Source organism: Mustela lutreola, chromosome 7 (assembly GCF_030435805.1).
Source record: "Mustela lutreola isolate mMusLut2 chromosome 7, mMusLut2.pri, whole genome shotgun sequence".
Classification (NCBI taxonomy): Eukaryota; Metazoa; Chordata; class Mammalia; order Carnivora; family Mustelidae; genus Mustela; species Mustela lutreola.
This window is the reverse complement of record NC_081296.1, coordinates 139,770,382-139,786,404: the sequence shown is the minus strand read 5'-3', so window position 1 is coordinate 139,786,404 and position 16,023 is coordinate 139,770,382. Positions and strand designations below refer to the sequence as shown.

At 36.8% G+C, this 16,023-nt stretch overlaps 1 protein-coding gene across 1 annotated transcript in view; it reads left to right on the top strand.

Annotated features, from left to right (window-relative positions):
• The window catches only part of RBM25 (RNA binding motif protein 25), a 57,189-nt gene that overhangs the window by 29,927 nt on the left and 11,239 nt on the right, over positions 1 to 16,023 (top strand). The window contains exons 7-13 of the mRNA XM_059182901.1: positions 4,104 to 4,289; positions 6,282 to 6,335; positions 6,559 to 6,642; positions 10,138 to 10,424; positions 11,690 to 11,912; positions 12,443 to 12,532; positions 15,081 to 15,154. Coding sequence (XP_059038884.1) covers positions 4,104 to 4,289; positions 6,282 to 6,335; positions 6,559 to 6,642; positions 10,138 to 10,424; positions 11,690 to 11,912; positions 12,443 to 12,532; positions 15,081 to 15,154 — 998 coding nt within the window. The remainder of the gene's footprint in view (positions 1 to 4,103; positions 4,290 to 6,281; positions 6,336 to 6,558; positions 6,643 to 10,137; positions 10,425 to 11,689; positions 11,913 to 12,442; positions 12,533 to 15,080; positions 15,155 to 16,023) is intronic.

Below are 16,023 nucleotides of genomic sequence, written 5' to 3'. Positions count from 1 at the left end.
ACTGTGTGTCTTCCTCTTGAACTTGCACAGAACCTAAGACAGTGTCTTGCCCGTAGTAAGAATGGAATGATCCTTCATTGAGTATCAGTTGCAGTTACATTGTTCACCTGATGATCATTCTGTCTTTATCTAGCTTTACAAAGAAATAATAATATGCAGTTTCTGTATAATATCAATTAGATCGCAGATGAGCAGTGTAGCCTGTCACATCAAAAAAACAACTGTCTGAAATAAGACTTTTCCAGATTTTCCTTGTAGTGGTAGCCGAATTATTTAAAATAAAGGGTGGAATTAAATGAAATTAATGTCTTCACAGTTTTTATGTAATTCCCTGAGGGTCTTTTTTTCCCCCTCTGTTGTTTAATCATCAACTGGTGAGGTGGTTTGATTTGTAACATTGCAAATAATGTACTCTGAACATGAAGTAAATGACTTTCACTGTATATGTAAATAAGGAAATGCACAATTGTGTAACTTTAATTTGTAATCACTATTAGTGAGAGGAACCATGATTTAAATCTGTTTATATCTTCAAAAATGGCATGAGGGAAAAATGGAATTGGAGCTACCTCCAGTAAAAATAGAACAATTATTTCAAAACAGATGAAATTTAAAACATTAACAGACATGACTTCTGGGTGTGCATGGCATGGTGCCCAGAGATACTTGAAGCCACAAGCAGACATGATGTAATCTGCTGGTATGTCCATTTAACTTAACGATATTGGTAAAAAGAAAAAGTTTAGCTGTTGTGTCAGATAAAAATTTGTTTTCAAATAACTTAAGCATGTATAACTGTTGTGGAACTAGATGACAAATTTGTCATGATTTTTCAAGATAAAATATGAGAGGGTATTGTTCTTTCTTCTTGATTGTTGATTGTTGGGAGAAGTCTGGAAAACAGTGACCTAAGATGGATGATGTGAGCAGAGACCTCGAGGGGCTTGTGTGGTGGTGCTTGAGTCAGGCATTTTCCTGTCAGTCAGAACACAGAACACAAGTAGTTGTGTAGTTCTCTTGGACTAAAAAAGAAACACAAACTTTTCCTTCTGTGATATATCTGATTATTTTTGGTTTTCTTACATTAACAATTGGGTAAGAGACTTCAGCTAATAAGCTCTCCTTCTAAAAATGTACATTTCCCCTATGGATCAAGGAGCAGTAGTTATTCAGAAGGTGATGTGAATTCCTTCATTCCAACTGCTTTATTTCTAATTTAGGTAAGACTAGCTGTACTGATACTTATATTTGATTTAAGATGGTGGTGGTGGGGAATTTGGGGGCTTATGAGTATTTTTAAATGACTAGGCCTTCAGATTCATATAATCCCACTTTTATCTTTTTCTTTGTTTTTAACAGTTCTATTTATTTGAGAGAGCATGTGTATGCACAAGTGCTGGGGGAGGGGCAGAAGGAGAGGCCGACTCCCCGCTGAGCAGGAATGCAAGGCTGGGACTCCATCCCAGGACCCTGGAATCATGACTTGAGCTGAAGGCAGGCACTTAACTGACTGAACCACCCAGGCACCCCACCCGGTTTCTGCCTTTATGCTTTGAGAAGCATGGAGATGTTGAGGGTTCATGGATAGGAATTTAGCATGTGGGGAAAATGCTGATGACAGACTTGATGCTCTCTCATACAGTATATTTCCATAATAAAGAATTTAGGTATCAGTAGCTGAGGGTTTGGGTTGAATTGGCCCATGTGTGTCTTAGGACCTAAGTTTCAGTGCAAGTTAGTGTTGGGTTAATTTTTTCATTTAAAACCTGTGGAGAAGCATAGTATTATTGAGGGGATTTTTGTAAAAGCTGCATAAAGACCTTCTTGGGATATATTATTGGTTTAAAATAAAAACTTATCACCACAATTATAGTTTACAATGTTTTTGGTAAATAATTTTAACAGATATTTACAATCCTTGGGTGAAGCTGCTCATTTTTATCCAACATACCAAGTAGTAAGTTGGCAGAAGAAGATTGGATAAAGGGGTGCCTGGATGGGTCAGTTGGTTAAGTGTCCGACTCTTGTTTTCAGGGATATAAGTTCACCTCTGTGGGCTCCATGCCCAGCGTGGAGCTAACTTTAAAAAAAGAAAGATTAGATGAAGAGTAAGGAACTCAGAGTAGTTTTAAAATACTGCACATTATGACTTGACTTGAAGTTAACTGCTTATATTTGCTAAATGCTTCGGGGCAAGGTGATTTCTTTTTCCAATATCGAATTATTTTTGGCTTCTAGCATAGTATCTTGCACACACAGTAGGCTCTTAAGAATTTGTTGAACCAGGGGTGCATGGCTGGCTCAGTAGAACATGAAGCTCTTGATCTCAGGGTTGTAAGTTTGAGCCCCATGCTGGGTGTAGCAATTACTTTTACTTACTTATTTGACAGAGAGAGTGTAGAAGTGGAGCAGAGGGAGAGGGAGAACAGACTCCCCGCTGAGCAGGAAGCCAGATGCTGGGCTCAGTCCCAGGACCCTGAGATTATGACCTGAGCTGAAGGCAGACACTTAACTGATTGAGCCACCAAGGCAACTCAAGAAGATATTTTTAAAGATTTTATTCATTTATTTGACAGAGAGAGAGATCACAAGTAGGCAGAGAGGCAGACAGAGAGAGGGGTAATAAGCAGGGTCCCTGCTGAGCAGAGAGCCTGATGTGGGGCTCAATCCTAGGACCCTGGGATCATGACCCTGAGCTGAAGGCAGAGGCTTTAACCCACTGAGCCATCCAGGCGCCCCAAGAAAATATTTTTAAATAAAAAAATTTTGTTCAGCAAATCAAGAAATAAATACCTATTGAATTAGTATCTGTTAGAGATAGCTTTCAGACTTATGAAATTATGAAATCACTGCTAAGTTGTATTCAGGAGCCACAATGCATGCAACTATCTCATATAGCTGCATACATTGTGCCATGCAAGAGCCAGTATTTATGCAGAAGAGCATTGTCTTATTTGTATCTGAAAATGCACATGGCATATGTTTACCAACTAAACTGATAAGTACCGTAAGATGTATATGTGTATAGTTTAAAATTACAAAAAGTTTTGTACATGTCTTTATCTTGTTGCTTGTAATACTTGCCCATCTTTCCTAATTTTAAAAAAAGACTGGTTGAGAGTAATGAAATTATCCAGAGTTTTGAGGTTATTCTCTAAGTTGTGTAGTTTGAACTGAATTAATTCCTTAACCAGGGGCCTTAAATCTAAGATAAAAGGAAGGAGAATCGTATAGTATGTCGGAAGTCAGTAATTTTTTTTTCACAGCAATACAGTTACGTTAGTCTTTTAAAAAAACAAAGTCCTACAAATAGTCACTTACTTGTGAGAAGCATTACCACATGAATTTCGTGTTATTTTTTATAACATTACATGTGCAGGTCATGGGAGAAATACTTGGGCAGTATTTAGAGTTGGTTTCTTCTAAGTATATAAGTATATGGTTTTTGTAAGTGGTATACCCACATTCCCACAGAGCAGGAAAAGATGACATTGTTCAGCCCTTGGCAGGTCAGATGCTCGCCTTTTTGTTTGTGTTTTTTTGATGCTTGCGTTTTGTTGTATATAGCTGCCTGGTATTTTACATTTGTTAACCTACACATACATTTTAAAAATTTTAAATGGTGGCTGTTACAGTGTACATAGAACTGTATTTCTGCTTTTTTCACATAATGAAATTTTCAACTGTATTTTGGTTAATTTAGTAACCGTCATTAGTTTGTGGAAGTATTTGAGAAAGAATCTGAAAAACTGAAAGCTTGGCAGGTATGTTGTGTAGTGTGTTTGTATTGTGGTTTGATCTCCCTGTAACTGGTCAGAGGATAGAATATTAGCTATTAAAGGAAAAAAGGAAAAGAAAATGATGAAGTATCAGTATCTAAGAAAAATCAGTAAATGAAATGTAGTTTTTTGAAGTTAAGAACAGAGCCAAGTCTGCATTTAATAGGACGACACAGATGTTTTAGAGAAAAAATGTTTGCTTTGTGTACTGACTTATTTTAGAATGATTTTATTTTTTCTTTCTTTTTTTATTTTTTTTTTTTTGGATTTCTTTTTCCTCTTCACTCCCCTGAACTTGCTTTGTTTTTTTGTTTTTGTTTAAAGACTGCGAGGCCAGAAACTGTCACGAATGATGATGAAGAAGCCCTAGATGAAGAAACAAAGAGAAGAGATCAGATGATCAAAGGGGCCATTGAAGTTTTAATTCGAGAATACTCCAGTGAGCTCAATGCCCCCTCCCAGGAATCTGACTCTCACCCCAGGAAGAAGAAGAAGGAGAAGAAGGAGGACGTATGTGTTACAGATTTCTGGCAATAGTCCTTTCTGTGGTTTACTTTCTGTGGTGTCACGCTTGTGCTTTCAATGCGTTGCAACTTTCAAGGAGAAAATGACTTAAGATTTAACACAATATACTGTTAAACCTAATTTGACCATGTTTTATCAAGTAACTCACTCTTTTCACCAACATGTTTGTGTTTTATATGTTTGAAATATACTGGCATGGATGCTTATGTTTATCTGTGGATTCAAATTACATAAGGAAAAAGCCCTTGACTCACGAAGTAGATGCTGATATTAAGGGACAAAGGAAGTTTTGTTTTGTTCAGTTTTGTTTTGTTTTTTTGGCTGTAAGGGGCTGGCTTTGTTTTGCCTTACTCCTGGATATTGTTCTATCTCTGCTTCAAGCAACACACCAGATACCCTTCACTGAAGATTTTTACCCATTCTTTAAATCTTGCCATCTTTTGTTCTAAACCACATCGCATTCCCTCTATGGACAGTACTGCGGTTGAACAACAACTTTTTCTTCTTCTTCTTCTTCTTTTTTAAGATTTTATTTATTTGACAGAGAGATCACAAGTAGGCAGAGAGGTAAGCAGAGAGAGAAGAGGAAACACGCTCCTTGCAGAGCAGAGAGCCCGATGCGGGGCTCGATCCCAGGACCCCAGGATCATGACCTGAGCCAAAGGCAGAGGCTTTAACCCACTGAGCCACCTAGGCACCCCTGCAGTTGAACTTCTAATTGGAGGGCAGTTGAAGAGTAGGGTAAGATGAAACACTCCTCCCCAGTGTATTATATTTTATTACTTTTTGCCAGCCTAAGCTAATTGAATAGTAGGGAGTCAAGGTTAAAGGAAAAAAAAATTTTTTAAAGATTTATTTGTTTGAGGGGCACTTGGGTGGCTCAGTGGGTTAAAGCCTCTGCCTCAGGTCATGATCCCAGGGGTCTGGGATGGAGCCCCACATGGGGATCTCTGCTCGGTAGGGAGCCTGCTTTTCTTCCTCTCTCTCTCTGCCTGCCTCTCTGCCTACTTGTGATCTCTGTCAAATAAATAAGTAAAATCTTAAAAAAAAAAGATTTATTTGTTTGAGAGAGAGTGTGAGCGAGCTTGAGGGGGAGGGGCACAGGCAGAGGGAGAATTTCAAGCAGATTCCGTCCCTAGCTTGGAGCCCCAAGCAGGGCTTGCCTAAGCTGAAACCATGAGTTGAACCTTAACTGACTGTGCTACCCAGGTACCCCAAAAATGTTTTTGTTTGTTTGTTTGTTTTGTTTTGTTTTTAACATTCATTTCTTTTGGGTAAATTTAGAGAAATTGTGGGGAGTATTCTTTAAAAATATTGGGAGTGTGTTGTGTGCATGGATTTTATGTGCCATGAAAAGTACCATGAATCATATAGTATGGTTTTTAGTATTGGGTGGTTATGGTTCATTTTATTTTGAATTTGAGTCCCTTATTAGGTTATCTTCAGTTTGCTTTGTGGCCAAATATATTTTTATTACTTGGCTTGTTTTTCCTCATGTGGTAATAAAAACCTGTCTAGTAAAATGCCAGTCATTGGGAATGGGAATTGGTAGTCCATTAGGTATAGAGTAATTGAGGTTTGTAGAGCTCGTTCTTCCTCCCCGGCATTACCAAGAAAGGAGAAAGTAGCTAGAGTATTTGTTTGATAGGTGTTTGGAGGAGAGGCTCAAAGAGCTCCTGCTCAATGGCAGGAATTATGGGTAAATTTTGTTGGTATGATTATTTCCAGAGGATGAAGGAAAAAGTCTAGCTAGTGTGAGACTTTCCTTATTCCCTTGCCTGAGGTGGTTGGAGGGTGAGGAGGTAGGTGACAAGAGGTGTTAAAGAGAGTAAGTGAAATCTTCTTTATTAAGTAATTTGAAATCAAGAAATGTCACAGAAATCTTACTTTGCTTACATTATAAACATACAGTGAATTGTTGTGCAGAATAATGAAAACTCTTGCTCTTTTTTTAAATCTTTGTGGATTTTTCCGCAGATTTTCCGCAGATTTCCAGTGGCCCCACTGATCCCCTACCCACTCATCACTAAGGTTCGTTTACATTACAAGACACTGACAATAAATGTTTATTGCTATTGGCCAGACTTGTGATTCTTTTTCATCTGATTTCTCACTATTTGACTTAGATCACTAGTTTTTTATACTATATAAATTATTGTCTTTTTTGTAAGATGGTACAAAATATCTTTTAGTATCTGTTTTGATGTGGATTAATCTTTAATGTATTCTCTCCTATCCCTTCTGTCTTTTTTAGGAGGATATAAATGCTATAGAAATGGAAGAAGACAAAAGAGACCTGATATCCAGAGAGATCAGCAAATTCAGAGACACACACAAGGTAGTATTCTTGGTTTTTTTACTTGATACCAATCTAGACTTTTTACAGAACCCAAAGCAAACAGACAAAAAGAAAAAAAAATCAACCTTACATTAGAATATAATTTAAGTGCTTTTTATAGGTTAATTAATATTTAGAGACAAAGAAACAGAAGAACAATACCATATTAAAGTGGTCCTGGACATATTGTACTTAGTTTTTTCAGTTACTGACTACTCTGCAGTCATCTCACTTTAATAATAATAAAAGTTAATTTTATTTTTAGATTTTAACATAAACATCAAGGTCAGATTTACATTAGATTCAGTGGGGCAGCAGGATAACCTACACTGTAGTTTATTTCTGGGGCAGTTATTTAACTTAATCTTAGGAAAATCTTTTCTTTAGAGCTGAGATTAAAATTTAAGATATATATTTGTGTAGATTTAAGTTGAGAGGGGGAGATTTTAAAAAGTAGGTCAGTGGTTACCAGACTTACCAAATTTTAGATGCATGGAAGAACTGTAAATTCCCATAAAGCTAATCTATTCATTGACCCCCACCATTATGATAGAGATCATATGGTGACTAATGCAAGATGAAACTCTCAGCTTGGAAAGTAACAAGGAATAGGATGTAAGTATGAGCTTCTGTTTTTTATTATATTTATGGATGCCCCCTCAGAAAAATATGCAAAGGGGTAACTGGCTTGGAAATGGGTATTTGTGCATAGTAAATCCCACTCACGAGTTTTGCCTATTGAAAGCTTCTCTCAATGACAGTGCATCTGTGAATGTTCGCTGGTGTTGAAGGTGATGCTTATGAACGGTAAAATGCAAACACGGCATGTAATGTATTTTGTTGTTAGAGATAATAAGATGTTACTGGTTTTTACTCTAAAGACTGAGTGATCTTTAACTCAGTGAAATGTTAAGTGTTCATCTTTTCTTTATTTAACCTTAAACTTTTTCTTACTGCTTTCAAAATCCCATGTTGACAGTGTCATTGAATCAGTGCTGCTGAACACTTATTATCCCGATGCCCAGCCCTAGCTCACATACACAGTGCTTTTTCAGGAATTAAGTATGTCTAAAAGCACAAATAAAATTTTCCCAAATTAATTTTGAGTTTAAAAGGTAGTCCGTGGGAAGTAATTTTCGAGGAATACTTTTGGTTAGGTTCCAGTACTCAAATTCAGGGTCTGAGTAAGCTTGAAAATGGTATACAGTTGTGTGTGTGGTTTACCCCCTTGTTGTTATTTGTTAAACCCTGTCATGTCATTGGTACAGTATATGAGAAAATTGTGTTTTTAAGAATATAATTCAAAAGATGATTGCTTCAGAGTTTGAGAAGCTGCCAGGCATTTGACTGCCTTAGACTTACTTCACTATGGGGGCGGGGAGGATGTTTTTTCCAAAATGTACTTTAAAAAAAAGATGAAAATGAAAAACAGTTCTTCTTGTTGGGTGGTATGGTTAAAGGGAACATTTGAAACTCCAGTAACAAAAAATGAGCTCAGTGAACCTTTGCATGTTTTGGTATGAGTTTATTAAATAACCACGGACTGTCAGGGTATCAGCGTGGCAGGGGGCGTCCATTTACAGCACGGACGAGTCTGAAGAGAGAATAAGGTAAGATTTATGATTTTTTTTTCTCTCCTTTCCTCTTCATGATTTCATTACTTCCTTACATCTTTTTAGACTCACTTTTATTTTCTCTTTCTTTAGTCTTTGTCTTAAAATATATATACGTACGTATGTGTGCATCTACTTAACCGCATACATAGTCTTTTTTAGAAATGCATTCAGTGTGGTCCAGATTCACTCACTTGTTCATTTACTTAGAACAAAACTTTAGAAATGAGTTCTGAAACAAATTATTATTTACATAAGTGGAAGTATACACTACTAAGAAATAAGTAATACAGTGAATAAGCAAAAGTAAAAATTAAATTCTATAAAGCCAATTATTATTGGAACAGCTAAAATAAATCTGTAAGTATTATCTCAGAAATAAATATTTCTTTATAAGTGTATGACACTGAGGTAAGTTTTACGTAGTTAGCCTCATTTTATAATATAAATTTTTATAGTTCTTTAGAACTGTTTCAGAAATTAGAATTCGCCCCTTTAAATAGCTTTCAGTTTCTGTCCTCTTCCTGTCATTTCTTTTCTCTTCTCTTTGTAACTTCAGTGTATTCAGTATTGGCTTTGCCTACATTCTCCTTTGATATAGACTGGCACAGCAGCTGAATATATTGATTTCTCATGCATTAGTTTTTCTCTCATAATCCTCTATCAGTTCTCTGAGCCATGAACAAGAGAAAAAGTATAACAGGTAAGATTACTTTTTAAAGTTGTTTTAAATGCTTTACATGACTGAGAAAAGACAAAAGAATGCACATTTTATTGTTGCAGTTTAAATTTCATTTCGGTGACACTAAACATGGAACCAAAGGGATAAATGTATTTTGTTTTTGTTTTGTTTTTCCTGTTTGGGTTTTTTTTTGGTTTTGTTTTGTTTGTTTTTGTTTTTGTTTTTTTTTTTTCCTGAGTTTGTGTAGAAACCGTGTGGTACACTGGTAATCTTGTCAGGGTACAAACTTGGTCTGACTTTGTTATTTGGTTTATTTGTGAACCATGTACTTGCTCTTCCTCCCAGAAACATAGCTTGTAGGCAAGGTTAATCCAGTGTTGGCGATCCATGTCCTAGCACAGCATCTGTAAGTTCATATGCAATCGTTCCTTCCAAGGATGGATTTATCACTGTTGATATATTTTATTGTCTTATAGGCATAATGGGCATAAATATGTTGCTTTTAAAATTAAATGAAATGAGAATATTACAGTTATGTACATTTTTGCTTGAAGTGAGTGATTTTCAGACTTTTTGTATTTGGTGGGCTATCCATCTTGTAATGGTGGGAGTAAACGTTTCCATTTAGATAATAGGGCAACTATTGGCTGAATTCAGCTTATCTTTTGGAGGGTGGGCAAACCAGTGGGTAGAAGATTAGTTGTATTACAGCAACCTGACTCTTCCTCCCCCACCTCCCCTTGGAAATCTTTAAGTAGTAACCTGTAGGTAATGGGAAGTCTGGGGTTATATTTAGTATCAATAGTAAATCAGTAGTCACACTGATTTACAGAAAATTTCATAATGAGGGGAATTACATTTTAGCTAAGGGATTATATTTCTAGAAATTACTACCAATCAACACATTCCTCATGGTCATTTAGTTAGTAAATAATCATTGAGTGGCCAACCACACTTGACACAATCTCCCAGCATCCAAGATTGGAGATTCCTGGTCTGTGTAGAGTATATGGGTTTGCACGCAATCTATTTAGTGTTGTGATTGCTTCAGCTTAATTTGTCCAGTAAAACCACAAGTACTTAATATTAAAGTGCCAGTGGTTTGGTTGTTTTTGTTCCTTATGTTGGGCATTGCGCCGGGAAATATCTGAATACTGGAGCTACAGAGTTAACTCTAAAAGTACTTTTATTGGTTTCTAGAAACTGGAAGAAGAGAAAGGCAAAAAGGAGAAAGAAAGACAGGAAATTGAGAAAGAACGGAGAGAAAGAGAGAGGGAGCGTGAAAGGGAACGAGAAAGGCGAGAACGGGAACGAGAAAGGGAAAGAGAACGTGAACGAGAAAAAGAGAAGGAACGGGAGCGGGAACGAGAACGAGATAGGGATCGTGACCGGACAAAAGAGAGAGACCGGGACCGGGACCGTGAGAGAGACCGAGACCGCGATCGGGAACGGAGCTCGGATCGGAACAAGGATCGGAGTCGATCGAGGTAAGGCTTGGTGGAAGTTACCGTTCACTGATGCTTTAGTAGAACTGTGGGTGGGCAGTCTCTACACGGTTTATATTCGCCGGGGGAGGACTTCCTCAGCCCAGGCGAGTAATAGTGTTCAACTTCAGGGTTAATTTCTAGCTGAAGCTAGTTTATACACAGACCCAGAGCACAGCCACTGTCCATCCAGTGTTGTGCGCAGACATGAGTCCCTCTTTTCTCCCTGGGTTGTTGGGGCATCTTTTCTGTTTACCATTTCATTGAGGTCCTGCGTCCTGGGAGATGATCACTAGCACCCCTGCGTTGAGCCAGTTGTCTTTCCTTGGTCCTATAGCCCATATGGCCACAACTCCCCTAGCTCTCAGTTTAGGACTCCTTGTAATTTTACATTGCTTTTAAGTTTTTTTCTTTCTTAAATTGACTTTGTTGGATGAATCACCTCAAATTCCTCAGGAAGGAGTAAAGCAGAAATGAACAAAGGAAGAAAGTGGGGAAAGAAGAAAAGCTCACCTTTTTCTCCCAGGCTGGTTTTCAGATAATATGTTTCTGTGTTGCAGATTTTTACCTGTTTGTAGCTGAAAGGAAGTCCACTTTTAGGCAGTCCCATCAGTTGCTGGAACTAGAAATCCGGTGTCCTTAATCTTTATTGGGCTTTAAAATCCTTCCCTTTCTTCCTCTTCTGGAATAGCTGTTGTCCTCTTGAGTAACCATTATCAAGAATTTGACATATATACAATCAGTGTATACATACTTTTACCATGGATGTGAATCCATAAACACTGTATTAAATTTAATTAGATCCATGTCATCATACTATGTATATTCTGCAGTTTGGTTTTACCACTCTCAAATATTTGAAAACTTTTCGTTGCCAGTAGTATAGATCTAATTTATCCATGCAATATGCCAAAATGCTCTTTCTCCACACCTTTGCCAACACCTTTATTCCTTGATCACTAATGACGAAGGCTGTCTTTTAACATGTTTGTCAGCCCTTTATATTTCTTATGTCCAGCTGTGTTTGTTTTCTGAGATACTGATAAGCATTAACATGGAATTTAAAATGCAATTCAGAATTTGAGATTAGAGTTACAGTGTATCATCCTGATAAATACAGAGAAGTTTACAGTTCTGCAGAAATCAGGTGCTAAATTCTGGCCTATGAGTTTCTGTATTATTTTGTAATATATGTTGCCTTCCTTTCCCTTGGTTTATAAAGGAAAACTGAAAGACTGACAGATTTTTAAAATCTTTGGTTTATATAGAGAAAAGAGCAGAGATCGTGAAAGGGAACGGGAGCGAGAAAGAGAGAGAGAGAGAGAACGGGAGCGAGAGAGAGAACGAGAGCGAGAGCGAGAACGAGAAAGAGAACGGGAACGAGAGAGAGAGAAAGACAAGAAGCGTGACCGAGAAGAGGATGAGGAAGATGCTTATGAACGAAGAAAACTTGAAAGAAAACTCCGAGAGAAAGAAGCTGCTTACCAAGAGGTAAATTGAGGAAATGCTTTTATTCTTTATTATTATTTTTAAAGATTTTATTTCTTTGAGAGAATAAGAGAGAGAGCATCAGAGAGGGGAGCGTCAGAGAAGCAGAATTCTTGCTGGGTAGGGGACCCGATGTGGGATTTGATCCTGGGACTCCGGGATCATCACCTGAGCTGGAGGCAATCACCTAACCAGCTGAGCTATCCAGGCACCCCTATTTTTTTTTTTTTTTTTTTTTAAGATTTTATTTATTTGAGAAAGCATGCAGCCATATGTGCAGAGGGAGAGGGTGAGGGAGAGAATTTCCAGCAGACTCCCACTGGTCATGGAGCACATCAGGCTCCATCTCACAACTCTGAGATCATGACTTGAGCCAAAACCAAGAGCTGTGCACTTAACTAAGCTGGGCAAGTGAGCTACCCAGATGCCCTAGGAAATGCTTTTATTAAAACTTGCTACTCAGTAGGTTAGTCAAAAATTTCGGAGCTCTTTGCATACATTTGTATTATTAAATTTGATAATTTCTTTTTTAGCGCCTTAAGAATTGGGAAATCAGAGAACGGAAGAAAACTCGGGAATATGAGAAAGAGGCTGAAAGAGAAGAAGAAAGAAGAAGAGAAATGGTAATAGTCTAGATTATGAATCAGTGATTTTTTTTTTTTTTTTAAGATAAAAATCAGGTCAAATTCTTGACCATTAACTAGATTAGAGGTGTCATTAAAATGTGTAAGTTCTCAAGACAATTTAATTTGTTGGCAGAGGGACAAAGGCAGGGGTAGAGAGAGAAATCCCATGCAGGCTCCACACCCAGTAAGGCTGCATTTCATGATCTGGAGATTGCCACTCGAGTTGAAATCAAGCGTCTGGACGCCTGGCTGGCTAAGCCACCCAGGCAGCCCTACATAATTTAATTTTTATATATTTCAAGTAATCTTCAGACAATTCCAGTACACCAGACTCTTTTTTTTTACGCTTAATTTTCACATTTTTGCTGGCTATAAACAAAATTATCTCTTGGCGTACCATTGAAGTTAAATTAGGTCTGCCCTAGAGTCATATATAAAATGAGAATTTATAAAACGTTCTTTGATTAAGAGTCTGTAGCATTTTGAATTTGAGAAAGCATGAATAGATTCTGTTCTGTACTAGTGTGGCACATGGGGATGATGGGAATAGTGTCATGAGAAGACCTCTTGTTTTTCATGTTTTTATTTAAATCCACATAACCGTGTAAAGAACTGTTTTCATAAATGACAGTTCTTGTCTTGTATATAACATTTATGAATTATAGTTTTTCCTTATGCTACCTGTTAGCTACATGATGGTCATAAAAATGAAACTTGTATTGTGCGTTTACATTGTTTGATAAACTGTAATAATAGTGAAACGTTGGCACAGGTTGTTACTAACAAGAATGACAGAAAGATTTTAGCATAGTGTTTGCTTGAGTAGTATGTTCTATGTGTTCTCTCTTTGCCAGAATTTCATGAAAGTTTCTTTATCTCCAGTTTGGAGGTTATTCTTCCTAAACATTCACTGATGTTGGAAATCTTCATATAGCTTTTGAACGTAAGACGTAGTGGGAGTTTTTTAAGTAGCCAAAAGAGGGTGCATGCAGCAGCTGGATAGATAGTATGGGTTTTCTGTATAGTAGATCTATAATGCCACAGAATTATTGACAGTAATTTCAACTCCCCTGAATTGTAGCTCCCATTTTCTTCTTCTTTTTGAAGATTTTATTCCTTTACTTGAGAGAGAGAATGAGAGGAGAGAGGTCAGTGGGAGAAGAAGACTTCCAGCTGAGCAGGGAGCCCGATGTGGGACTCGGGCCTGGAACTCCAGGATCCTGACCCCAGCCGAAGACCACTGAGCCACCCAGGCGCCCCCATTGTAGAATTTCTTTTTTTTATCCCTAGGTTAGAAAATAGGAAGAGAATAATATGATGAGAAATGATTATTTGAAGAGTTGTTTGCCGTGAACAGCATAGTGGGATAGATTTGAAGTGATGCTGCTTTTTACATGCAAATCTGAATTTTCCTATTATTTTGTGTTTGAGAGCTTTAAAATACATTACCGAAGAAGTTAAACTTGCTTATTTTATAAAACTACTCAAGTAACAGAAGTAAATGATGTAAAAAGTAAAGGTAATTTATGTTTATATTTTAGTATGTATCTCATGGACCTTCCAGTGTTTTATTTAAATATTTGTAAGTCTTGTCATTCCTACTTAACAAATCTGCGCTTGTTAATTTGACGCATTTTGAGTGTAAGTTATATCCTAGCCTTGGTGCTTGTGCTAGGTACTGGGTATACAGGAGTAACTAAATGCTGCTAACTTTGAAACAAATGGGTGGTATTGTCAGAGAGGTAGGTAGTTACTATGTATGAGTGTTTTAAGATATGAAAAGGTCTGTTCACAGTATTTTGGGAGTGCAGAGAAAGCTCTGGGGATGGGAATTGGTGATGGATAGATGGTTAGATTAGGGGAGTCTCTACAAAGAGGTAATATTTGAACTTTGCAATATATTAAAATCTTACTGTAGTCTAAATTTTTACTATATTCAGAAACTTATCTCCTTTTATATATAGGTATAATAGCTAGAATAGTTGGTAGAATAGATAAGGATATAGAGTATAATATTTTTATGTATTGCATATTTGTATGTAATTGTTAGCTATAAGTGGTATTAAGTACAAGAGTTATTTGAAATTCCGAAAATAAGAGAGAGTCCTATACTTTCATGTTTTGTGTACTCAAAGTTAGAATGATTGTGACTTGACTTTTCAGTCCTGCGTTTTGTAAAAACTTTCTCTAGCATTATCTATCAACCAATGTAAAATATTTTTGTTGAGTTAATAATAGATTCAGTAAAATAACTTTCAGTTTTGTTTCTTGGTATGCTCTGTTTTCATTACTGTACTTTGAAGATTATATCCAGAGAGGAAATACTATATGCATTTTTTTGTTTTTTGCAGAGATAAGTTCTAAATCTGGCTTGTTATTTATGACTAAAAGATAAAATATCTCTAATGCTATTTAATATTCAATGCACATGAGAATTATAAAATTCCAGTAGTATGGGTAAGAAACATCTATCTCCAAGAAGGAGAGGGTAGTCTGTATGATTTTCATGTTAATTTTGCACACTTTGTCTTTTATTTTCTGAAAGGCAAAAGAAGCTAAAAGACTGAAAGAATTCTTAGAAGATTATGATGACGATCGAGATGATCCCAAATATTACAGGTAAAGAACCCTTGCTTCATGAGCTCATACTTTGAGTGTTTTACTAGGTGTATTTTCTCTACCAGAGGGTGCAAGTTTGGAGTAAGGAAGAAAATCTTAATATTCTACCTTGTAATTACCTCCATATTTGATATGTTGTTTTGGGAGTGTGGGGGAGAACTGTTGGAAAGGGATCAACAATTCTATCTTTGGTGGGGTGGTGGTCCATATAATAATATAAAAACAAATTAACTTTTTTCATGTGTTTTCTAGAGGTCCAATTTTTATAGCAAGTTATAACTAGTGTTGGTAACTATTCAAGGTGGTCTAAAATTTTTTGCATTCAAGAATGTTGCAAAGCAAACTCCTTGCCATCTCATCTCCTGCCCTACTGATATATTATTGTAAAGTAAGAGTTGTGAAGCCTGCCTTCCCTCATGTCTTTGTTCCCATGGCATTTCTAAGCTACTCTTATTCTAGCACCTTGGCAGTCTGGTAAAATTGTTGGCTCTGTTCTGCTTCCTCCATTCCAAACTAATTTTTGGAAGGATATGGACAATATTTTGATTTTTCTTTTTAACCTTATGTATCTGACATGATCCAGGGCATGTAGTGAAGGAATTTAGTATATAATTTTAATACACTGTACTCCCACATAATCAAAACATCGGAATTAGCCACTTCGAAAGCATACCAACGCTTTGGGTTTGTAGAAAATGAAAAAAAAAAGTAAAATTACTGAATCATAAAATCAGTAGTAGTATATAATTTCAGCATTCTGAGATGTACTGCTGGCTAGAGAGCAGCTCTGCTTTCTGTTGATAATACACTACTTCTTTCAAGGATTTTTTCCATAAGGGAAAGAATTGCTTTGAATTGAAGATAGAGAA